This window comes from Tympanuchus pallidicinctus, unplaced genomic scaffold (assembly GCF_026119805.1).
Source record: "Tympanuchus pallidicinctus isolate F22 unplaced genomic scaffold, pur_lepc_1.0 scaffold15, whole genome shotgun sequence".
In the NCBI taxonomy this organism is placed as follows: Eukaryota; Metazoa; Chordata; class Aves; order Galliformes; family Phasianidae; genus Tympanuchus; species Tympanuchus pallidicinctus.
This window is the reverse complement of record NW_026294669.1, coordinates 606,140-632,173: the sequence shown is the minus strand read 5'-3', so window position 1 is coordinate 632,173 and position 26,034 is coordinate 606,140. Positions and strand designations below refer to the sequence as shown.

Here is a 26,034-nt window from a genome sequence, read left to right as displayed (position 1 = left end):
TCACCAACAGACAACAGCACACGCACCGACCGGCTGCCGCTCTGCACGCAGCGGGATGGGGGGAAGCAGCCGGGCAGGGCTCTGCAGGAGCACAGCTGGGCTCCCCCCGCTCAGCTGCAGGGACCTCGGGGCGGCTCCTGCAGGACGTGCCTGTGAGCCTGCCCAGCAGCAGCACACAGCAACTGCCGAGCCTCGGCTGCTCCGAGCTCAGCCCTGCACCGCCGGCCCAGCGCACCTACCTGTGACACAGCCCTGCTGCAGCACGCGTGGCTAAGAGGCAGGAAGAGAAGTGAAACGCCTTCGCTTGACTTGAAAACATTCTATTTAATTTATACAAATAACTACTAAATAGAAAAAGTAGATTAAAACAAAATAGTTATTTTTCTGGCAGAGTTTAAATGCATATTATATAGCTTAGAAGAAATAAAATGCATTCTCCCCACAGCATTCATGACCTAAAGTTCTAGTTAATTCCTCCGCTGCTTTCCTCCTCTAGCTCGGTAAGATACTGGACACGCTGTCCTGTGAGTAATGGCTATATATATGTTCCATATTTGAACTGAAAATATGTTACAGACCACACACCTACAAATGTGAAGCACTTAAGATGTGACTATTGAGTTGTAATAAGATAATACAGAAAACAATTTATGCTTCAGGTTATATCGTGTTACAAAAACGTTTGTGTAAAATCATGAAAGAGGCCACATAAAAATAAGCTTTAACTTTATGCACTCACTGTACAGTTTAAAAACTGGCAAGTGCACTGTAATAAATAATTTGCAAGTTTTGTATAAACGAGAAATTCCTAATGTTCAGCATTATTGTAAACATCAGTACACGTAAAATGCAGCTAAAATCTGACGGTTACGTTTTCTTTCCTTTGTCCAAATTCTTTTCCTATTATTCAGGCATGGATCAACGCAGTTTACAGCCAATTGTATTTTTGGCAAGTCACGTCATTAAAATTAACAGTGACAGTGCAAGTAAGGAATGCAAAGAATTCCTAGTGCAATAAAGAAGAGAAGCACAGGCAATATTGCTGATTAAAATTACCACTTCCGCGTGTTCACCCTGGGAGCGATTAGGAGAATTTAAAAATAAAAGGAAAAAAACGGGAGGGGGGGAAGCTGTTCAAAGCCATTATTTAATGCCCTGATCTCGTCTTAGGATTTCTCTGTCTTCCTTCAGGCCACTACCTTTGCAACAGTACATCCAGCATGAGTCTTTATAGCTTGACCGTTTGTGAAATGCCCATCGCAGTCACTGAGCAAAGTCCGCATGGTGCCGGTGTCTCCCAGGCGGACGGCTTGGTAGGAGCTGCTGCCTCTGGAAGAAGCCACGTGGGGACCGATGACATGAGCTGCCTGGCCGGGCTGCCTCTGAGCCAGACAGGTGCCTTCCTGTCAGGAAAGCACCACAAGAAGAAGGTCAACAGTCAGCTTTCAGTTTATCTAAGGAATTGTCAATTTTGGTCAAAGTCTTTTTGATTCGCAGGGCTGTTAGTCTCGCTGATGGATTCTGATACCAGCATTCTTTCATCAACTTGGCAAGAGATGTTAACGTCTGGAAAAGAATAAGAACAAAACACACACGTGAGTACACAAATCACAGTCCAGAGCAGCAACAGATTGGGCTGCTGGGCCCTAACACGGCGTGGCTTTACTACCTTACACATCACCCGTTAAGTATTTCAAATACATGAGCTTTGAGTGTTGAAAAATAAGAGTTTGATAATTAAAGAGAAGAAGTGACAAGACAATGGCTGACTGCAGTGTCAAACCATTGTAATTTTAGAATAGCAGTCTGAGGAGTCCGGACTGACTGGGATGAAGGAAAACTTCAGCAGCAGCCTTTCAGAGAGAACAGTCCCTTATCATGCAGGTGGGGGTGGTGCAGTGTAGAAATCAGAACTTTGTTCCAAGTCTGTATGCTTATGAGCCACAGAAAGGCCTAACAGGCTGCATGTCCCCTGCGTGTATACACCATTGGATAGTGAGTGATAACAAAGGGGGAGTCGTGTGAAAACAAGTATTAATTCTTATTACTGGAGGGCCAGTGTGAGAATAGCTCAGATTTAACAGTCTGCTCAATTCTTCTTCCTTCTGCAACATCAAGGTCCACACCTACGTGTCTGAAACCTATATGGGTTTTTCTCCTGGCAAGTAGCACTGAGATCATCTCAGCTTCGGGTGGCTATGGCAGCAGATTGCACGGCTTCAGTTCAGAAACGGGGTCGGCTTCTACAAACCATACGCAGGAACGTCCACTTACAGGGTCTGAGAACCACCTGTTGGGAATGTTTGGCCTTTGCTGATCTACACAGACCACTTTCCTCATGTCTTCAAAACTGGGATCATTTGGAACCAGGTCATAAAATGGTGGTTTATAGTCTTCTACAATACCTAGTGAGATACAAGCAAGAGAGGCATCATTAAACGGCTGCAGTGAAAGAGCACCTCTGCAAAGCCAGCACACACAAACTAGCTGCCTGAGAAGCACAAAAATAGTTTTAAGACTCCATGTTAAACAGTCATTAAAAACATAGGACAGCACTTACTGTCACAGCAAGAGTTTCTCCTACCATTCTGCAAATTAAAACCTATGTCCACTTTGGAGATGCCTGAGCCAAAGTAAGAGGTAAAATTCACTTGCTGGAAAGTCATCTTCCATAAGGCATGGAGGTTTACAGGATACCAGAAAACTGAGATTCCTACTAGCACAGCATCAAATTTCCACATCTGCACTGTTGTTTTCAATGGGTTTGACACACTTTGCATTGCTTCACGCATCATGAAAGAGTCCAGCAAGGATGTCAGCATCTACAGACCCTCATGCTGCTGCTTCACATAAAATCATCTCTTCTACAACACAGTAAAATGCTTAGAATAAGTGGCACCACATATCTTCAGGTATAGGCTTTGCTGTGGTATCTGAATGCATTTTCTGCCTTGAAAAGTGAGCAAACAAGAAGTTGTGTCTCTGCTTCGTCCCCCAGGTTACATAAGAGCAGCAGGCTAAAAGACTTTTGCCTACTCACTACGGCATGCGTGCAGCACTGCTGCTGTGGATTGAGCTCACCAATGATCTAGGGAGCTCAGCTTTCTTTGGAAAGCAATTTAAAAACTGGTGTTTCAAGTCAGGCACTTGGACCAGCAGCTTGGAGAAATACTGAGCAAATGAAGTCCTCTGTGTACAGTGGAAGTGTGGACAGAATGAAGCTAAAACTGCTGTTTAGCAGCCCGGCAGCTGGCCTATAATCAGGTACACATGAAATTCAGGACATTTTTTATTACTTCAGACACACCTGAGTAGAAAAACAGTTCTCAGAAGCTTTGCTACAGCGCTTGGGATTTAATGCTCTTGTTCTACTGAAGACTAAGACTGAACTCACACAGACACTCTGTAAAAGCCTGTAAATCTGCCTGTGGGGACTGGGCTTCAGCAAATCCTAGCTCACATAGGAGACAGCTCAAAGACCTGGCTACCCAAGGGATGCTCCAGAACAGAGCCACTGACAGCCACAGGTTTGCCACGTGGACTCACAACAAGCTATGCATGCCATGTGTGCCACGTTCCATTTCCAAGCAACTTCTAACTGCATCTACTGAACGTCACCTAAAGGGCTGAAGTCTTGGTCACATCCTCCTCCTGCATACTCCCAGAACACAAAATGAAGTCTGTGAGAATTCAAGAACACAAATAAGCTCTTTTGCATCAGTATCGTTTGAAATGGAAGCACAGAGACAGCAGTGGTTTCACACCATTCACACACAAACCCTCAGAGCTACATGGTGCAGTCCTGGAGGCGCAGCCAGTGCCATTACGACACCGACAGACCATCACTGAACAAGCCCAGCTCTATTTCAGCTTCCTACACTCACGCAGGCATTCCAACAAGAGAACACACAGGTGGCTACCTGAGGTACAGCACAGTATTAGAACACACAGTGAAGTCCTGCCTTACTCCAACAGTCACTGGAGTGCTCTGATCCCCAGGGAGGGCTGCTGGCTGCAGCAGCAGCTGGCTGGCACAGGCACTGAGTGCCACCTCTCACCCACACTCCTCCTCCCAGCAAGATGGCCATCCTGAACTGTGACACGCTTCCCTTTCCACTTCCAGAGGAAAGGAAATGAACCTCTTACCACAAGAGGCCCCGAAGTCGTTAAGCACAACCTACAGCTTGCCATTTTCAGGACAGCCTTAATGACTTCTGTCACTGACAATCCCCTACGCTTTTCTCTCTGGAGGAGCTGGTTTTTGCTAACCAAATGCAGTGCAACTCACACAGAGCAGCAGTTTTTTCCACTTTTATCCTTTGTTACTTACACGAAGGCTTATCTTGTGTGCAGAAGCGTGCTGCTGGAGCAATGTAGGACCTCTGCAAACCCCCAGGCTGCAGGTACAGCCCCGCAGGCACAGCGCTGACCACGTGCCATTGAGCAGCAGCCCTTCCAAGCTTGGTGTCTCACATCAAACACGACCACATTATTGCAAATGACAGCTAAGACCTAAGGAACAGACTGCACTGCAGAGGAAGCACATTCCACAGCCGTGTGTAACCACTGCTCTATTGACATAGAGTGAAACACCACTGGGGGGCTCAAGTCATATTTATGTACAGTGAGGGGCTCCTGCTGCAGCACAAGGACAGCACACAAGCACTCTTGGTTGTGGAGAAGCTCCTCCTCCTGCTAAACCACAGCAGAAAAGCATTGAGAATCATGGTGTTGCCTTGTAGACCAAAGAAAAGCAACAGATTTATGGTTCAAATCACAACAACCTTGGGTTCTCCAGGAATGAATATACTTAGACAGGCTGAAATGGAGCAGATTTCAAGTTCACACCAAGCAATAGATGGCAAGCATCCTTCCTCCTAGGACAAAGAGCAAAGCCCTATCATCACATGCACCAGGCACACCTGCCCCATGCTCACCTCACATCTTATTACTCAGTTCACATGAGCCCTGCTGCCTCCATCTTTGCAAGCTCACTTCAAGTACCAAAGTCTTGTTACAGACCAGACAGGGTTATCTGATGAATTCCACCCAGTCAATCACTTGGATTTCTGAGAGAAAATGTTTACTTCACCTCAAACCAGTGCAAGGAAATGTAATCACTTTCAAGCAACAGCCCGGAATACAGAACAATGGAAATAAATACAGCTGAGTTCGTACCACTGCTGCCTCCAACTTCAGACTCACTGGCAAGACTAATGCCACGAGGTACCCACATTACTGTTACAAGAGCTTCCATGGCAGCACCAACCTTGGCCTGAAGTAAATTCCCAAAGCCTTTCCTTATCTTCTTCGTAGGTTTGCAGTCTGTGCTGAGCTTTCTGCTATCTTAGTTAAGCTGCCAGCACAATCCAAACCCGCTAGTTCAACATTAGCTCAGGTAGGTCTCCTGTGAACTGCTGTTACTGCAACTGCATGTATAAATACACATCTCAGCATGGGAACGTTTAGATACGTACCATTACACAGAACTTTCATTTTAAGAGGTAATCAACATAGGACTGTACGTGTTATCTACCAAATACACACAAAGTATATTAAAAATATAGTTACTGATTAAAAAAAGAAGAGCAGGACCTCTGAAGCCACTCGATTACCATGATCTTATGCTCTAGGAGAGATTCCATTCTAGGTCACTTGAGAAGCAGAGAAGTAGCATCTAGGCTCATAAGGAGGCTTAAACAAGCCCATGCCTGAGCCTACCTCTGAGTTTCTGTATCTGCAAGGCAGCTTTGTTCAGCAGCTTATCAGCATTCCAGAGAGGAAAGGCAGAGAGGAGATGATGCAGGGGAACATCACGAGGCACATACCTGGCCTTTCACTGGCACGTGGGCCAGGCTTTGTTACACTGGATGAGCTACCAGCAGTCTTCACCATCACACCTCACAGCAGCCCACCTCTGAACACCCACTGCTCATTCATACCTCACTCTCTCCAATAAAATCACTCATTCTCTCTCCTTTGGGTCTTGGCAAAGTCCTTTGGGAACAAAACAAGGTCCAAAAACCAGACAGGACTTCTGAGTGACAAAGAATCACATCAGCAGATACCCAGCATCAGGGTCTTTACATTCAGACTCCCTTGCCAATGAAATAATGTAATGCTGTGTGCTACAAAACAGAATTGTACTCTGACCAAAGCTCTGGGAGTGGTTCACTTGGTATAGCGAGAGCATCCTTGAATTCCAATTGTTTCACGTCTTAACTTTCTACATTTTCCTCCTCTTTAGGTTCTTTAGGTTTTGTTGTGTAAACAGACACCCAAAAGCGTTCACTGTGATTTAATGGCACATACAAAAGGTCACAGATTCCACAGCCTAAGATTTTAGTTTAGTTGACTATCCGACAAAATATTCCTTGTCATTATTTAGGATTCAGAAGGGACCCCTTTTTCCCCCCTCCACATTACGTTCCGGTGCCCAGCTTACCGGCAGCTTCAAAGGAGGCAGCAACGTGCCAAGAACAAGCAGGCTTAGAGGTGCAGTATTTTGCTGCACCCCCCGTGCATCTCAGTGGCAGATTCTCCGCAGCCAGTTATTTGCCTAACACACTGCAAACACGACAGGGGTCCCAAGCACCTACCATTGCTAACCATGCGCCGAGCCACCTCCCACAGGACCAGCCCGAAGGCCCAGATGTCGACCCTCTTGTAGGAGTCGAAGCAGTCAGCCTGGATGGTTTCGTCCAACACCTCCGGCGCCATGTAGCGCTTGGTGCCCACTCGGGGGTTGTTCCCCACATCCAACTGGTTCGTGCTTTGGGAGTGCATGACTGCGAGGCCTGGACAACAGAGAAGAACTGTTGAACCCCTTCGGAAGCAGACATTAAAAGTTACACGTCAGGAGCGACACCCAGCAGACAGTTCATTTAAAAAGAAGGAACTCAGAGTCCAGCTGTCTGAAGACCAACTGGGTCAGTTCCACAGCAGCCCTCAAAAACAGCCTCGTGTCCACAGTCTCAGCAATCCCTCAGGAGGTATTGATCTATTAGACACGCTATTGCACGGCTCTAAAATGCTGTTATTGTAAGAACTAAATGTTTTGCAGCCACTGGATGTCACCGGCGCTCTAGGCACGTATACACACAAGGCTGGGCAGCTGTTACTGAGAAGAAAACAATTCTACCCAGCATTCAAATTTATTTATAGAACTTTTGGGTAGGTGGATGCATCTGAGCTGTGGGAGAAGAGAAGAAAAACACTGCATGACAGATATACACAAGTTAAAAAATAAAGCTGGAAAATAAAAGCCACCGTATTTGTAATATCTTGAAAAATAAACATCCTCAAGTGATCCAAAATGAGTCAGCCAAAACCACTCCACCAGGCTTCTACTAATTACCAAACATTTAAGCAAAGAACATTATGTGAGGGTCTAATTTACTGTAAATTCGGAAACGCACAAAGTACTCATTTTGCCATGGTAAACAGCCAGCACTGCAAATTGAGCAGCTACAGGTGCATGACATAACTAAGCAATAGAAAAGGCACGGACTCCTGGCTTTCCTCAGCAACTCCTTACTGTTTCCATTTAACACGACTGTTTCAGATGGAACTAAGAAGCCCTTACTTCAGGCCCAAAAAACATCAGCTCACCTGCCATTTATTTTACTTTTCTTCCTTACCAAAAGAATAATCTGTACTTCACAGGAACAAAAATCTGGAAAATCCTCTCCTGCAATTCAAGTGACTTCAGACTGCTAAGAAAACGCTCCTGGCACCTTGAGAAACATGCTATCTACTGACTGCCCCATCGCCACTCAGAGAAGGAGCTGAACAGCCTATCCTCCAGATAAAAATCATTTTTGTCCTAGTTGTTTTTTTCTTTTCTCTTCAGATCTCACACACTGGAAACAGAGGTTAGAAAACAAATTTCCTGGCAACCTCTACACATGTCAAGACTCTGGAGGACACTGGTAAAATTCATAATGTTCCATCCAAATAGGGCAAAACAGATTCAATAGATTGATGGGTCAAAGTTTAGGGCTGAGGGATGCGAGTCAGCATCCAGTACACCATAAACTGAGAACGTGTTGCAATCATGTCAGGAGACAGCCATGTTGTAATCAGTCCTCATCACAGTGACATCTGTGCTGCTGCATCTGTGCTGCTCAGAAGACAGACATCGCACTGCTTCACTTCCCCTTCACCACAGCACACCCCACTGCACGTTTAAACCAAGCGAGCTCTTACTGTAAGATACCAACCCTCTAAAGAACAAAAAGTGCCAGGGAAAAAATGGAAAAAGTGATGGAACACACCGACATTCAGGTTGCCAAAAGAATCACTGTCACTATGCTGGGATATTTCCAGGAACAGAAATTGAGTAGATGTGTTCTGTCAGTACTCTTCATACCTTCCTTACAAATACAAGCTCTTGTCTCAAGCTGAGGTTCACTGCTCAGTGTGAAGGGAGGAGTTCAGTGATGGAGCAAGAGGAGAGCTGAGCTTTTTCTTAATTTTTCTTTTTGTATAAGCTTTACACCACAGTTTTATAAAGTTGCATATGTGATCTACAACCATGTACGAGAACTGCTTTATAAAGCAGAATAGATCAATTACAGGGCAGAGCTTTCTCAGGCCTAACAGCACTGACAGACTGAAGCAACACTGACATCTGTCCTTGAACTTCATGAGAGCTTTTGCATAGCTAGGACATACTTGCTAACTCTCCTCCTTACACATAAGAAGCAAAAAGTGCACGACAAATACATGCCTGCATTTTTAAACATTTAAAATATAGGTATTTTACCATCACAAAAGTTATTCAGGAAATGTTTATGACTGTCCTTGCTCAGAGAATCTCTCTGATTTTTAAGGCTTCCAGGTAAACCACAGTATGACTTGGGCTGGGGGGACCTGGTAGATCACCCAGTGGATTTCACTCGGTTAGTGTAGTGTTAATCAACGCCAGGACGTGCTGGCTCATGGTACGAACATGAATCAAGAGCCAGTCCCTGGTGTTCTGTTTTTCAACATACAGCTCTATGTTTTACTAACTATTCCTCTGCAATTTTTGATAGGCAACGACTCTCCAATGCTTCTCCCTTCTGTTTATAAAAAAAAAAAACAAAAGCATTTTGCAGACAGCCCTGCTGGTGTGAGCACTGCCACAGCCATCCCACCAGCCTGACGCCTCAAGCCAGCTGTTGTGGAGGGCTCTGTCCTCGACTGAGTTACCTGGGCAAAAAGCACAACTGGACAGGCATCTTGGAGACCTACAGGCTTGGAATAGTGAGCACACAAACAGAAGGGCACTTGAAGGATCAGAAATGATGTGAACCATTGGAACCGCTGCCCGCGTAGATCTGTGAGTGGCATCCAGCAACAGAAGACCAAGACAAATCCAAAACGTTCCATCTGTTTGTGAACTCTGCCCTGGGCCTTGGAGCCGTGCAGCTGCACAGCAGCATCTCTAAGTTAGAAGTGCCACCTAGCGGCTGCCAGACCTTCAGGGCAACATCAATAACGCTCACACTGAGTTTCCTTCAAGGCTATTTGAGGTAGGAGTTACCCAATATATTTGGCTGCTGCAGGAACACAGAGTGCATTAGCACCGAAATGAACTCACCCAAGTCTGCTATGCAGCACTGTCCATTTTTCTTAACGAGGATATTTTTGCTCTTCAAGTCCCGATGAGAAATGGCAGGCTTCCCCTGCGTTCCAAATATCTCTATGTGCAAATGTGCAAGGCCACTGGCTATGGACAGTACTATCCGCAGGCAGCTGACAGTGTCCAGGGTGGTGAGCTGCAGGTAGTCATACAAGGACCCCATCTCGTGGTAGTGGGTAATTAACCACAGCTGAGTGCTAGAGTTTCTGGAAGTCATATCGGATGCAATAAAACCTAGAAAAGATGGAAAAAGAGAGAAAAAGAGTGACTAAGTGACTTCCTTAAGAAAAGAACCGACACAACTAGGCCTCTTGTGCATTTTAAAACTCAACTGAACTGAAACCTGACCTCCAGGATGCAGCACTGAAAACAGACTGCAGGTATTAACTCTTTTTTTTCCTTGTGGTAATACGTTCTGGAACTCTAGGTCAAGTCCATGCACAAGGATGTCTTTGTATGGAGTCACGCCAAACAATTACTTGTCAGGACCATACATTTTTTGAAGTCCAAAACAAACACATTTTGTAGTCCCACGGGAAGCACCACGTCCTTCGATGTGATCGAAGCAGATCGAGCAGACTGACAAAGCCCATCCCACCCCACAACCACCCCAGCCACCTGATGGGCTACAGGCCGTGGCCGCACAGCAGCCCTCACAGCTGGCACTGCTCTGTGCTGCAAGCACAGCAGGTGGCTACAGGCAGTGTGGCAGTCCCGTGAGATCTGCACTCCAAAACCAAGCTACAGCAGTTCTACTTCAACCTGCGTGCACACCACTTCTACAGTGAAGTGAGGCAGAGCACCTGAACACATCAGGGCTGTACTTAACAACTGCTTGCTAGAAGGGGACAAAGGAATTTCTCTTCTAAGCTCATGAACCTCAAGGACTGTTTCTGAAAGTATGAGTTCTTAAAACTTCACCCAAAGGTCAGGCGTTGCTCCTTTCCTGCTACCTCTGAGGTTGGCATCAGCACACTGCTGTGCTCTCAGCTGCGCTGGCCAAGAAGCAGCAGAAGCATTGCTCTCAAGCCAGAGGAACAAACTGGGTTTATTAAAAGCCTGTGTAAGACATTTGTCAGCAAGAACACCCACTGCACTCTTCTGGGAGTCAGATCTCTCCACAGCACGACAATATCATAGATGACAAGCGTTTAAAGCCAGCAAATTTGACAGTCATCAAGACAGATGAAACACTAAGAGAGGAACATGGGAAACATGCAATGTAATTTCAGTCAAGTTCCTTGCTCTCTGGGAAAGTTCAACAATTCACATCTCAGGAGTTCACCAAATTATTTATGTAGTAACAAAGGAATTGCTTCAGGAAACATTAGAGCAGCATCTAGCAGAGCGAGCCACAGAGCCAAGGAATATTTTCAGACAGGAAAGATGAAGGAGCCCCAATAAAAATGTCTGACGACAGACTGTGGGTGAGGTAAGGCAGCGAGCAGAAGACAGGGTGTTGCTTTTATTTGTAAAGGTGACTCCCCAGAAGAGAAGCCTGTGTCCAGCTGAATAAAAACAGCTTCAGCCACAGCTGATAGCATCAAAAGCCCTTTTTACCTAAGCTCTTGGACTCAACACACATGCTCAAAGGATGCACAAGATTAGAAATCATCACACTTGACTATTTACAGGGAAATGAGATAAAGGGCAACCATAACCGAAGTTTAAACACCAAAGAAGATTCACCAGTTTGACTCAAGCTCTGAGCAGAACAATCAAATTTAACAAAAAATAAACTCTGCTACGAGTCCATTTATTCAGGCACAAGGGAAAAGAGAAACTCCTCCCCACTCATTCTCCTCTCAGTCCTCCCAGGTAAACTCAAGTTGTAACAACACCAGACCCACCAGAACCTCTTCACCTATACATTGCACAATGCTCTTCCTCACCATTTCACCTCCCTGCAAGAACTGCTGCAAGGCTGAACCCTCAGCAGGAGGGGCAGTGGCACCTCCTTCCCTCTCTACATGCTATAGTGCCAACAATCAATTAATCCACTCGACTGTCCTGCATTTCTGCAGGACAATGAAGCACAGTTGCTGGGACACTTCCTCCATTTATGGGACTCAGACTTCAGCACCTTCCTGAAAGTCTCTCTGCTTAAAATTCCCTTCAACCACTGAATACAAACACAAGAGTTAGCTCCTGAGAACTGCGAGATGTAAAGTAGCACAGAACTGTCACATAAGTCAACTGTTTGGTTAACTTACCTTCATGTCAACTATGTGAATACAATTATTCTACTTACCTAAAATATTTTCATGCCGCAGCAATACAGTGTTATACAATTCAGTTTCCCTGAACCAGGATTTTTCATCCCTAGAAGAGAAGATCTTCACAGCAACATTTTCTCCTTGCCACTGACCCCTCCAGACTTCTCCATAACGGCCCTTTCCTGGTCAGGGAGGAAACACAAAGAGCTGTGAACTAACAGTCCTCATAGGATTAAGGACAGAAGCAGCCAAGCAGACAAAATCCAGTCTCCCAAATATGGGTACTAAAGAATTAGTGCTCATCACTGCCCTTCACCTTATGTGATATTACCAGGACAACATGCAGAGACACATATGCTATTAAACCCAAGTTCCTAACAACAGCACGAGATTACTGCCAATATGCATACACAGAGGTACATATGCACACACATCAAACACTGTGGGTGTCAGCTGTACCACAGCTGAACAAATCTACAGGACACGGTAAAACTTGTATTTTCTCTGCAATCTGACATATTTGCCTCTAAAATCCCCCACAACGCGTTCCTTGCAGTCATTCCTTTTCTGTTTTGTCTAGAAAGAAAACAACACGTCACACAACTCCCTGAAGTGGGGGTACCTCAGCCCCATGATGCCAGAAGCAGTCAGGGCACGAAACTGAAGCGATGAGCATTGACTCTGAATTCCCACTTCTCTCAACAAAACCTACTCTCAGTCACAGCTCACTGATGACACTTCAGCACCTTGCAGAACATTTTACTACTCTACACACACAGTGTGTTCCACTGTCCCTTGTTTAGTGCTGTATGTTTAGGCTGCACGTGCTGATAAATACAGCTCTCTCCTCCTTGCACACCAGTACTGCATCCAGCGTTTGTATTGGGCAAGGAAATGATTCCACTGCCAGCAATGACAGCACTGTTGTTGCTTAAGTGACTTAGGCAATGTACTACAGGTCACTGTAGGCAATTAAAATAAACCCATGAGTTCTGAGGTTAGGAGGACAGAAAGGACACAAACACCAGGGGAAGCCTTTGTGCCTCCCTTGCAAAAGCAGTAAGCATAGCCAGGCATAAAATTGAAGGACGGCAATAAAAAACAAAGAACACTGAAGACCATCACCAAAACATCAGACACACTGTCTGCATCCCAAGCTTTCTACCCAAAAAATAATTAAACCTAAATTATTAAACACCCAGAAGCAAAGCAACATCCTGGAGAAGGCGCAGTGCTAAGTTCCTGATCATCATCTCCAGCACAGCTACAACACCACAGCCTCAGTGTTCACACAACACACTCTGCTGCAACTGACAACTGTAAATACCCAAATTCTGCCCTTCGTGGCTGTGCCACTCAGTGTTCCAGAGGGACGCATACAGATCAGCTGCAGACAGACAGCCAACAGTGACATCTTAACGCTGTCACCCAGAAGAGAACTCCTGCAAAGTGCTCCCACCTGGCTCTGCCATGTAGGCAAACACACACAGGCTCTGGAAATAGCACCAGCCTGTGTTACCTCAGGAGCAGGCATCAGTCCAACAAGACACACACACCTCTACACCAGACTACACACCTCTTAAAATCATTGTGCATATAATATTCTATGGCTTCTGATGAAGAGGAACTGCTCAACACGTAGACTAAGATTTAATGACAGTGTGGACACATGCCTACTCAAGGCACGCTATAGGCCAGAAGCAAAGAAACACCAGCAAAAAGTCAGCCCAGGCTCAAGGAAAATGTAAAAGATCCTTAATGTCACACTTAAAGTTCTGCAAAAAGATCAAAAGGAGTTTTAGGAAATAATTATTTACAGTTACTTACACCTGGTTAAAAAAAAATAATTACTAGAAAGAATTTCTCTTTCAGGAAGGACAGAGCAGCACCAATACATCATTGCCTGCACGCTCCCAAAGCAACCGCAGAGAAGCAGGGCACAAAGTATATCAGAAGGGGCAGAAATATTTAAGTATGCCAGCAAAAACCCTTTTGAAAATACTAGTGTGAGTGGAAAGCTGCAAGGAACATTACCATGGCACCAACTGACACCCTAAGCCACAAAAAAGGGGGTTTGGCCCCCTGGCAGCAGAGGCCTTGCAGGAATTGAGGCAGGGTCTCCAGGTGAAAGTCAGGCTGGTGGCAGCCGCCTTCCTGTGATCCCCAGCTGCCGAGAACACTCAAAGGAATACAGACTCCCAGGGTATTGCTTTCTGCAGCCTGAGCTGCTTAAATTCACATTATTTGCATCTCCTCTTCTAATCACGTTTTTGTAAGTGTTATTTTAGCTGCTTCAGCTCCAGATCCTGGAATCCAAACAATCATTTTCCAATTCTAAAGCCTTCTAACTGAACACCATTTACTGTTCTACAAATGTGCTAGACAGTTTCAAACTCCAAATGGCATTTGTTTCTCTTAACACACACTGCATCTAGCTTACAAGATGCCCATTCAAATGCTCCTCAATTGTATTCTCTAGCATTACCTTCCTGAAAAAAGGTCAAATTTTTCCTTATAAAGCACAGATGATATTTGCTGTCTTCTGCATAGATCTGAAAGGATGATCCCACTTTCAAAGCAGAAATGCATTCTGTAAGCCGAAGCATGAAAAGTTTCATAAGCACAACTGAGGAACAATTAGGATGCACACTGAGCTTTCTGCCTGCATCTGTTACCCACACCCAGCACAAGGCAAACAAGATTTCTACTGACCTACACACTCCACAAGTGTGATCTGGCGAGCCACCGTTCTTTGCACCAAGAATGGAAGTCCAGAACCACTTCCAGATGTGCAGGAATGGTCCAATAAATCCTGTTCAAAAGCAAGAGCAGAATTTTACTATGTAAACTAAACTGCATTTTTTCCACTTAAATACACAAAGGTGCATCTCTTCATAAAATTGAAGCTATTGGTAGTATCAGACACATGGGGAAGTGTGGCCATGCAGAATCAGAATACGCTGCAGCCACCATTTTACAGAGGGCTGAGAAACCTGCACAGGGTTTTCCGACTGCAAAGGCCATCCCAGGCATACCAGAGGAGAGAGGAACTAAAAGCTGCGTGTAACCAATTTATCTCAGAAATTTTACAGTCAACTCAGCAAGGAATAGCGAACAAATCAAGCGCTGCTTCACGCTCACATTTCCTATTCTGTCCCTATCCTTTATTTTCTGTTCCAGTATCATTTTCTTCCAGACAAGCATTTGTTTATTTTAAGAGCATGACATTTAGTGCACGTGAACCTGGATGCTCACTTGCAGCATGCAATCTATCCTGCCATCAGACTCTGCCTCCTCTGGTTTTTCAGCAATTCATCCTTCTTAGCTCCTCATCTCAAATGTGCATTTGTCACTTATTTTAAAGAGAAACTTCCTTCCCCCTCCCCAAATCTTCTAGGCCTTGCAATAATCTGAACCGCTTCAATGAGACCTAAGTTCTCAGACACACCTTCACCTCTGTGTAATCAGCAGAAGGAGAAGCAACATTTCTCTTGAGCCTTACCTATTTTTCCAGCTCCTTGTGGTCTCTTCCTGTTGAAGATGACTACAAGAGCACACCCATGCAAGTGGGCTTTCACTGTCTAGAGCTTAGCTTGTCTCTCAGATCTACTGACCTGGGGATCCCATATCCTAAGTCTGCTTTATGCATCCCCATGAATAAACATGCATTAGAAAGAGCTGCTGACAACTTCTATACTTAAAAACCCAGCCACAGATGGAGTCTGGAACAGAAACATGCAACAACTTGTTTTTCCAACAGCCTCTAACTTGTGTCTGCACACAAACACTGGTGCCCAGCCAGGCACACGACTGAAGACAGAACAGGGAGATGCTGTCAGGGCACTGCACAAAAACAGAGGGCTCTGGGAGCAATGGCTTCCACGCATGGCTCAGGAAGGGCTGTGCTTTGCAGAGCTTTCTGTTCAAAACAAACGTTAGGAAAATTCTAGTTGAACATTAAAATCCTATTAGCCTACAAAAAATGCTAATACACAGCTACTTTTATAGCTAGGACTCCTATACAGTTCTAAGTATTAGCACCTGGTTGCTCCGTATTACCGAGCTTTTTTTTCTCCGTAGAAAGGAAAACAGGATAAAAAAAACCATATGCCCAATCAACCACAAAGCATTTTCAGGAAGCTGCACTGCTGGGCTTCAACTAGATCCAATGAAATCTCATTTCTCCTCACAATTTTTTTAGTGAGTTCTCAAGAAAAGATTGTGTAATAGTGACAGGAGACTGCTGTTCTGCTTTTCTGATGGAAACAGAGCTCATTATCTTATCTACATCAATGACTGTAAAAACAAGATCGAGGAGGCCACAGCTCTTTTATTCTGCATTAGGAAGCTCAGCTTAGGGCTGTATTTACTGCACTAGGGAGACTAATCCTAAATGCAAACAAACTTAGTGTAACAGAACCGGAGATTTAGATCCCACAGCTGACATGAAAAATCCAGAACATGAAAGACTTCCTGTGCAGGTGAACATGTACAGACAAGGAAATACCAATATCTATTTTTTGTTTACATCACCAGCACCAAGAGGCAGAGACACCATGCTTACAGAGCTACAAGAGTTACACAGCTGTGAACAAAACGACAGCAGACCAGAACTTCACAGCCAGCAACTTCTCCAATTTCTTTTGAAAGAAAGTTTTTTAATTTATTTCTCCCAGGCTTTAACTGCTGTTTCCTTGGATCATGAAACAATAAAGAGGCAAAAGGTCTGCAACTGGAATGGGAATGGTCTTGCACTGATAAGAGATAAGAGCTGGAAGACAGTGCTTACAGACGATCACGTTGCATACCTGCCTAATGTGTGGGGAGCACATCAAACCGGCTCTTTTAAGGCCAACAATCAAGCCTTCCAAGAGAGCCAAAGACATTAAAAAAAGAAGTTACCAAGTGTAAATTATGGCTGAGCTGAAGCAGTGACAAAAGCTGTTGCAGTTTACAGAGCGCCTGTTCGCAGTCACACCAACCACCCAATACTTCAAGCTCAGGAGGAAGGCACTGGTTTCAGTAACACTCAATGTACTCCTGAAGCCATGAATGCTCAGTTTTGATGGGAACATTGCTGGAAACATTTTCAATTACTGTTACTTAAAATAAGGCCAAGGTATAACACTTCAAAACTTCACAAGGAAACACTTCCCCATGTTAATTTTCCATAGACTGAGTGACCTGAAACATTTTAAAAATCAAATTTTGAACAAGATGTCCAAAGGAAATGAGAAGTGCTGCTACTCTCCTCTGTCAAAAAAAATTCACTGATTTCCTACTCCTCCACTTAGCAAGTTCACAGGACTCAGATCTGAAGTTTTAAGTTGAGACAACCTGTATTTTCTTCTCTGCTCATCATCACATCCTTTTCAGTCTTTCAAATTGTCATTGAAACATCAAATCACAATACATTTTTACACCTTCCATATCACTTTAGGCTACCTGAAAACTGTACAAATGTTGTTTTGCTGATATGTAAGCTTCTCAGTGGCTTTAGATGTTGTTTGTAGAACCAGAAAATGTTTGACTAGAGCTTACAGCAACTCTCCAAGTCAAGGAGACTATACTTGCAAAAGTGTTTGTTTTTTGTTTGGTTTGGGTTTTGTGTTTTTTTTAAGTTTCATTTAAACTGTGGCTTCTGAACACAGTAACATCCCCACACAAGTCCTGACACTTAAATGGCATGCTGGCAGCATAAAGCCATGGCCATGTCTGGAGGGGCTGTGAGGGCATTTGGAAGCAAAGTTTTTACCATTCACAAAGGTTACTTACTGCCAATGTACTGTCCCCGACATTTGAAGCAATGAGTCCCTCAATTGTGCCATATTCTGCATCTCTAGAATTGAGTCTCTCCATGTGGTTCTTCTGTATTCTCCGGATGATGAGCACAGCTACCACAGAGAAAACTACCAGCACTACCACTGGAGCCAGTATAACGATGATCAGCGTTTCCATGCTGTAACCTGCAGCTTCCCCTTGCAGGGTTTGCCCTTGAAAAAGAGAAAGAACAAAAGAAAAAACGTTAGAACGCCTGGAGAAAACACTTCCACAACCAGCAGTTTGCTCGGTGGCCACTCACACTGGGAGAGGCTTTTACACAGCAGCACACCTGCACAAAGTGTGCTGCCATGACTCAGCTGCTCAGAATTCCTTCTTTATAAGTTAACCATCACCTTTAGAAGAGGGCAGCTTCGCAGTGATATTCATGTTGCACAGGTATCCTTGGCAGCACTCCACAGCTTGGTCAGGAGATGGCGGAGTTTTGCACGTCATTTTCCCTTGTTCGTAGACTTGGAAGCAGCCTTTCTGGTAAACCTTAGCACCATCGTTAATGCTCAGGGAGGCGAAGCACTGCTGGCCCTGGCAGCGGTCTCCATTCCCACATGACATGCCTTCACACACACATTCATTTAGCTTCAGCTCCTCGTCTGCAAAAAGGGAGAGGTGAGGAAAAAACACACCGTACTCTGTAACTACTTTTACAGAGAGATTTAGTTATCTCCATAGAATAAGACAATAAAAATCCTTTGTTTAAGGAAAGGAATACTGCTTGCAGCTATCACAGAGGAACTACCAAGTAGGAGCTAACAATACCCATTTATCTGATTCAGCAAGGCAGAGATACCAGCCCGCACCACTGAAGAAATACCAGTCTTATCTGCCCACTCCAAGCACTCACATTCCCAGGGCTCAGCTTTACATCATCCCACAGGCACTACTGCAGGAGTACAGTATGGAAGTGTTGTCTGTACAAGGGCAGTTAGCAGAGAGAAACCAACCGTAACTGTAAAGGAGATTTGCTAAACTCAATTGCATTGCTCTGCTCAGGGCAACACAGATGAAGTTGCTCCTGCACACACTCCCTGGGTGCATGGACTCTTACAGCAGACTCGCTCACATTCTTTTTTCAGCTCTAGCAGACATTTCCAGCCATAAGCACACAGATGTTCCTAACACAGCAGCATGCCACCACGTGTTCAACTTTTCAGAGCCTATCATTGGAGGTTGCCCACTGGGAATAGAACTCTGTTTATTTTCCTCTTGTTTTTTTTCTGCCCTCCCACAGTGAACAAATACATGAGTATAGTTTTCCACTATTGAACTGCCTAAAGTCAGCCAGCTTCCCTGCAGCCCACACTCTGCTCAGTGCACGCACAGCCCCTGTGGCTCACATCCTGTTCTATCCCACCTCCCACCCAGGGACCCCTCAAGGCCTAGGGCAGCCTGCACCAGCCAGAGAGCAGAAAGCCACCCCTCTGGCAAAGAACCTCTGAGCTGGGAACACAGACACTCTCCTTCACAACAGTTACTCCTCATGCCCAAACTGCTCCTCAGTTTACCCAGCTGGTTTCCCAGCCTCGCAGTGCATTACCACCCACCCCCGTCCCCCAGGTATGCCCCTGCAGTGCCACTCAGCACACAGCCCGTGCAGGTTGCACAGGGCCAGCAGTGGTTGCCATGCCCCGGCAGGTGCTCATGAGCTGGATGCTGCACCACAATGACACATCCTCACGTGCATAACGCCACCCACAAGGGCTGCCTGTCCTCACCACGTTCTCCCGTGGAAAAATACACTGCATGCATTCCTTGTAACATCTCAACTTAGAGATGCTCTCTCCACTGAGAGGAACGTTCCGCTTCCCGCCCAAGCGGCCAAGGAAACAGGCACGGGGCCACCTCGTCTCACTTGTGCTACAGCAACACCACTAACTGATATTTCTTCAGCTCTGACTCAAAATAAATGCTATGTCAGCTATGTCATATGGTCAGCAAACGACAAACTAAACAAACGTACAAAAAGTCAAAACATGCAGCACAAAAAGTCTCCGTTTCCTCTCTAAGGACAACCCACTCCCAGCGGGGGAACTGGCGAAGCATGCGAAGAGGTTACAAACCCAACATGGAGCCGGCCCAGGGCTGCTGAAAACTCTCAGCATGACAGGGACTTCAAGCACAAAGGTCACAATATTTAAAAACAACAATTCTGCTTTTCTTTTTAAACGACAAGTGTTAAGCAGCTCTGGGAGCAGATGGGGGCAGGGCAGCAGGTGAGCAGGCAGCACAGGGTCAGCATCCATCCCTCACAGGGCCCCAGAGAACAGCAGCATTAAGTGCACAGAGAAAGAAAATGCGCCATAGGAAATTTGGGAGAGGAGAAGGGAAGGAATAAAGCAAACAAAGCTGGCATGGCTCTTCTGCAGACACTTCCACAGGAAGCTGCACTTCACAAACAGGAAAACATTCCTTGTGCACTCAGCTGGCACGGGTCAGTGGACCACAGCCCCCAGACAGCTGCTCCGAGCGCTGCACAGCCCCAGCCCAGCCTGCCATTGCTCCACACTCCTTAATGGCTCTGAAAGCCTCTAACATCTTATTTGAAAAGAACCAGCTGTACTTCAAGCGCGGAGGTGCAGCATGAAAACTGCTATCAAACTTTATTTTAAAAGAATATATTGTATGGACAAAAACAATGGTTTAACATATTTCCACTAAGATCTGTCTAGAGTTGCTTCCTATTCTGATCGTGCCTTAATCTCTGCTTTGTAAACACAAAATCCCACCAAACCTCCACACATGTATTTCCCCACTTCACAGTCTTTTCCAAGGATCCAGTCATCATGCGCTTTTGTTATTTGCATCAATATTTGAGAACAAACTCAGGGGATTTCAGAAGGACCTGACAAGGCAAAGAGCACCTATGTGCCACAGCAGATACTCTGTGCATGTCACACATCACCTGGAATGCAGTCACAGCTGAGGAAGTCACTGGCAGAAAGCCTTCCCTGCACGCTGACAGCAGGCAGTTTTGGAAGCAGCTATCACACACCATCGAGAAACCTTCAGGTGAACCACCACCCTTCTTCCATTTTGCTGAAGCAAACCTTACATGCACTGCACATCTGAAAGCCTTACATGCACACAACAACTGGAGTCACTCAGCATTTCCAAAGAGCTGACTGGAGCTGCCACAGAGAAGAAGAAGCGCCGTGCTGAACAGCCCAGACATGAGAGCCCTCCAGAGGACAACCCAGTAACACAACTCCACCTCAGCCCGCTGTGCTGCAAAGAGCTGCTCAAAACTTTGCCATTCAAGTAAGGTTTCCCATTTCACCCCCCAGGTCCTGCTAAGCCCTATGTCAACCACACATGCTGTAGATTTTGTACACAAGCAGGCAAAAAGCAGGCTCTGAAGCAACTCCAAGTGCTGAGAAGAGCTCTCCCCGCCATCACCAGCACAGCACTCACCTTGCACGCTGCGGGAGGGCAGGGCCAGCAGCAGCAGCAGCACGGGGAGAGCCATGGCTCCATCTGTCACTGTAGGCCTGCAGGAAGAGACAGACGTGAGAGCTGGGCACACTTGCACTGCCTCCACGTGTAACCACCCCAAAACAGTGCCTCTCCACATCTCCCATCAACTCCATAAATGAAGTGCAGGACGACCAAGTTTGGTCTCATTTCCTAAATGAGTCGTTTCCCACATCTACAAAACTTCTATTTTACCACAGTTTCTTAGTGAGATTTATACTTTTCTTGTATAGTCACAGAAGCATAATTTGCAACTGTAGCATGTAGCCAAAGTGTGCCAAGAGGACAGCATGCAACCTTTCAGCAGCAAGCAGGCATATAACATAGAAGATCTGCTTTACCAACCAGGTTTTAAAGAGTTAAACTGCTATGAACTTCAAAGGAAGTTGTGTAAAACTGCACTGTTTGCACTATGGTCTCAGCCGAAACTGCTGAATAACTTTCTTCAACCAGCAGCAACCGGCACTGGATGGCAGAGAAAGCACTGCATGGACGGCAGAGCCAGCCCAGCTCCGTCTGCTTGACCCACGTCCTGTGCAAGAATTTATGTGTTCCCAGCAAAGGCACGGGCTCCTCTAAGGAAGTAAATAAAGGAGTGAATTCTTTCACATACTTCAAACCTTTTCCAGGATACTTGCTCCTTACAAGAACACAAAAGCTCTCTTTTCACTTTGAAGAGCTATTTTACAGGCTACTGACAAGGAACTTCTTTATAGCAGGGGTCGTCTCAGAGGTGGAGAACTTGGGACTGCAGAGAGCAGCAAAGAATGGCAAGCAGCCGTATGGGTCTCTAACTCCAAACCACCCACCTGCCCCAGCCCCAAACACAACACAGCAGCAGGGAGCATACCCACATCAACACGGCTCTGGTGAGCAGGCACAGGGCTGCTGCTGTGCCTCTGGCAAGCAGCACTTACATTCACTTACTCACACTGCATCCCAACGCAGCAGACAGAAAAATGACAGTACCAACATTTTTCAATTTTCGTCAGCTATCTTCTGTTGCTGCCTTTTCATACCATTAGCAGGCTGCCTGCGCGCTTGGTGACTAAAGCCAAATCATTTCTGTATTTATTTCCTGACACAGATTAGTTTTGGAAAGATGTCAGGGATTGTTCTGTGACCAGTTAACATGGTCAAGGATTTGTGACCCTGTGTGCTCCAGTTCTGAGATTCTCTGCTTGAAGGGAGGAGCAAGCAGCACCCAGCATCACTGCCTCTGGCACAACCCACCTCCCACTGCTTGCACCCACTCTGCCTGTCTACTCCCATTGTCAAAAGACCTTGCAACACACAGTACCTCACCTCCAACAATCACAAAACACAAGTAAGGCTGCATGCAGCACAATCAGCGAGCACTCATGGATAAGGTGCAGGCTAGGAGAAAGCTGCCCTGGAGCAGCCGGTACGTAGTGCTGCAGCCAGCCCAGGGTCCAGCACAGGGACTGCTCCACGAGAACTTTTCCCAAGGGGAGAGAGTGGGATTTAATCCCAAAGGAGATGAACTGGAAAGCAGCAAACAAATAGCATGTACCATTTATTTTCCTTTCTGCGTGGATCAGTCTTTGTTGACATCTGACTGCAAACTTTTGGCACGCCCAGTGCTGAGAACGACTGCAGTGTCAGTTACCACTAGATGGCATTCAGAACACGAGTGCCTGTGCCTTGGGCACTTTGTGACATACTCCATCCCACCCAGGGCTTACTATACAGCACAGCTGCAAACAGGATACAGTATCGTGCATGTTACCATCAGCATGCAAGGAAAAACATTGCTTGTTTCAACTTTTTCACCTACAGAAAAGCACAATTAGAAAATGGGAAGTTTGCTATGGGTCACCATAGACACATCCCCAAGGGGTGGCAGCAGGCAGATCCACCCAGGCCTGCTGACCTGCTGCCACAGGGCAAGCCCGGCCCAGGCAGGCACTGCAGCAACTCAGCCTGAGGGTCAGGAGAGCTTCCCAGAAGCAGAGGAGCAGCAGCAAGCACATCCCTTGGCAGAGGAGCTGCACTTAAAACTGCCCACCTCACCATACCGGGGCACAACTAACTTCTGCCTACATTCATGAAGCCCCAGATTCCGCAGGAGAGGTTCCGAGAAGCCCCCACCCCCGCACAGCACAGCGCAGCCCCAGACGCAGCGCCAGCAGCAGGCAGAGCGCCGCAGACACGGGGTCACAGCTCATCTGAATGCAGCGCAGACGCGGCACGCCGACCCGGGGCAGCTCCGCCGGATCACAGGCGGCCGCGCTGTCACCCGCAGCCCGGCGGCAGCAGGCCAAGGCCCCGAGGGCCGCGCGTATTCGGCATGCGCCTCACCAGATCGCTATCAAAAGAAAACATCCCCGGCACTGGGCTGCGACTGCCATCCTCAACCACCACACATGAGCACAGTTGGCCAGCGGCACAAGCTTTAAAAGCAAAGATGGGCGCTTAAAACTGACAGATCGCACGGCGGTTGGCCGTTTCTGAAATCCAAGTTCACAGGAACACGCGAACCTCCTCAGAGCAGCACCGCAGCAGCGCTCCGTGTGTCAGGACAAGGGCAGATCCGGGTGTTCTTATGCCAGCAGCACGAAACCCAGCCACAGCACCGCCCGTGGGCAGAGGGCGCCCAGCAGCACATTGAGATCCAGGAGGGCAGTGCCCTGCAAGGCCACGCATGTCCCAAATCACCCCAAGAACAGAGACAACCAAGTGCGAGAGGCGCTGGGCCTCCCACACCCACACACACACATCATACACAACGCAAACTCCCAACACAACTGCCAGGCAGCGAACAACCCATACAGCGTCAAACATGGAGGAAATACATCTAACATCGACTTCTCACAAAGTGGCAGCTCTGCGTACGCTCGTGCACATCCACTCCTTTCCTATGTAATAGCGAGGGAACAAAGCACTTAGAGAAACAGAGGCCTGCTCAGCCTCCCTCCTGGCACCCATAAGCAAGAATCCATTTGTTGTCTATGCTGTCACCCCCTGTCCTCAGCTGCCACAACTGCAGATACTGCACAGCATGGGAGAACAAATTAGAAATATCCACAACGTCTGGAAAAAAAAAAAAAAAAAAAAAAACAAAAAAACCCACATATTTATCCAAGAGGAAAAAATACCTTACCTATAGGTCAGAGACATGGGCCAGAAACACAGGAGTTCTCATTGCCTTTGAAAAAGAGGAGGGTAGGGAGAGGACGAGGCAGGGCTGGCCCTGCAGGACGGCTGAACAACCCGGCAGGGCTGTGGGCTGTGTGAAAGAGATGGCCATCAGAGCCCAGCTGCAAAGCAGCACAAATACTGCATCTGTGGGGCATCCCGAGCAATTGAGCAGCGGATGGCCTGCTCCACTGATCCCAGACATTTCTACATTGACCTGAAAGCCTCATCCTATATCGCAACTTCTTGGAAAACTCAGCCACCCTTCCCCATTATTTATCATCTTGCAGGCAGCTGCCAAGGATCAACACCGCACCGCGGATCACCTTGCCTTTGCAGGGCCTGCACATGGTGACACTCCGTAAGACCCTATGATAGTGCACACAGCTCACTGATCATCTCATCCTTGAGCACCCTGGGAGTTAGGAGCAATTCACACGTGCAAAGAGCCCCCACACGTGGTCTCACTGATACAGGCAAACAGGTGTGTTTGGACACAGTGCCATCAGGCAGTCAGTGATCAGCCAAGCATGCAGCAGCTTCACCTCAGTGCACAACTGCGGCACTGAGCAGGTATCAATTCACAACACCTGTGTTAGGCACATCTCAATTATTGATGCCTAATGCACAGTTCAGAAACTCATTAAGCACCATGAAGATGAAACAAGGATGTTAAGATGCATGGTACACAACGTATTTCTGCACAGGTATTACAGGAAGCACAGTTCCCTGCAGAGGGGAGCATGGCATTCTGCACCAGAAGGGCTGCATCACAGGTGGGCAGTGGAAATTCTCTTGGACATTTTCCCTGTTAAAAACAATTGAGAGTTACAGACAACCTTAGGCACTAGTCACTTTGCCAGCACCATTCCAGATGATCACCCCATGTGGAGACAAGTTCAGCTGGCACCCAGCGAGCCAATCTGCACAGAACACAGAACTATCTGCAGCTCAGCACTGGCTGTGGGAGGCATGGCCTCCCCCTGGAGCTCTCAGATCAAAACACAACATGAATGGAAGACAGGAACTCTGCCATCCATCAATAGCCTGGACTGATCCACAAGCTCTGTGTAAAATCCAAGCACAAATACTTCTAGCTATTAGAAGCTGCACATGTGAGCTTTTTATGCCTTTAGAAAAAGTGCACACTAACACCTAGTAGCTCTAACTTACTCACTCGAAGTTGACTTCTTTGAGACTTGGCTCACTACCCAGCAGGCACTCCTTTACTTCATAAAGCTTTCATCTGTGCAACACCTGATGAAAGAGTTCAATGAAAAACAAACCTCCACAGCTCACAGTGCTTCCCAGCCCACCACCAAGCACTCCTCCATCCTGCTCCAAGCAGCTACCAGGCAGGTAGCAGCCAGAGAGGTACCAACACCTCCATCCCTGCATGGGAGTGGCATGGGGGTGGGGAGGGTCCCAGCCACTGCCCCCAGGCCCCCCAAGTGAAACATTCATTTCAGCAAAACCAACCACCTGCAGCATAAAGATACGCTCACCAGAGCTTTACCCCAGAGCTCTTTGTGTTGTTTTCAGTCTATAATAAAGTTTCCCATTCCACAGTTCACTTTGGCTTTCCTTTCACCCCTCCAGACACGGCCTTGAGCAAAGCCCCCTGCAGGCTGGATCCTGCAAACCTTTTCGATGGCATCCTGCTCTGGAAATTTCAACAACCCCAATCAACTTTGGGAACCAATTCTGGGAAAGTTGTAGCGC

The 26,034-nt window shown here is 46.5% G+C and overlaps 1 protein-coding gene across 1 annotated transcript in view; it reads right to left on the bottom strand.

The window, feature by feature from the left end:
• Positions 1-299: 299 nt before the first annotated feature.
• Positions 300-26,034, bottom strand: part of ACVR1 (activin A receptor type 1) — a 43,278-nt gene continuing 17,543 nt past the window's right edge. The window contains exons 2-10 of the mRNA XM_052675429.1: positions 21,094-21,170; positions 18,021-18,275; positions 17,620-17,837; positions 14,557-14,656; positions 11,880-12,026; positions 9,587-9,862; positions 6,600-6,797; positions 2,275-2,405; positions 300-1,566 (exon numbers count right to left, since the gene is read on the bottom strand). Coding sequence (XP_052531389.1) covers positions 1,432-1,566; positions 2,275-2,405; positions 6,600-6,797; positions 9,587-9,862; positions 11,880-12,026; positions 14,557-14,656; positions 17,620-17,837; positions 18,021-18,275; positions 21,094-21,170 — 1,537 coding nt within the window. The 3' untranslated portion in view covers positions 300-1,431. The remainder of the gene's footprint in view (positions 1,567-2,274; positions 2,406-6,599; positions 6,798-9,586; positions 9,863-11,879; positions 12,027-14,556; positions 14,657-17,619; positions 17,838-18,020; positions 18,276-21,093; positions 21,171-26,034) is intronic.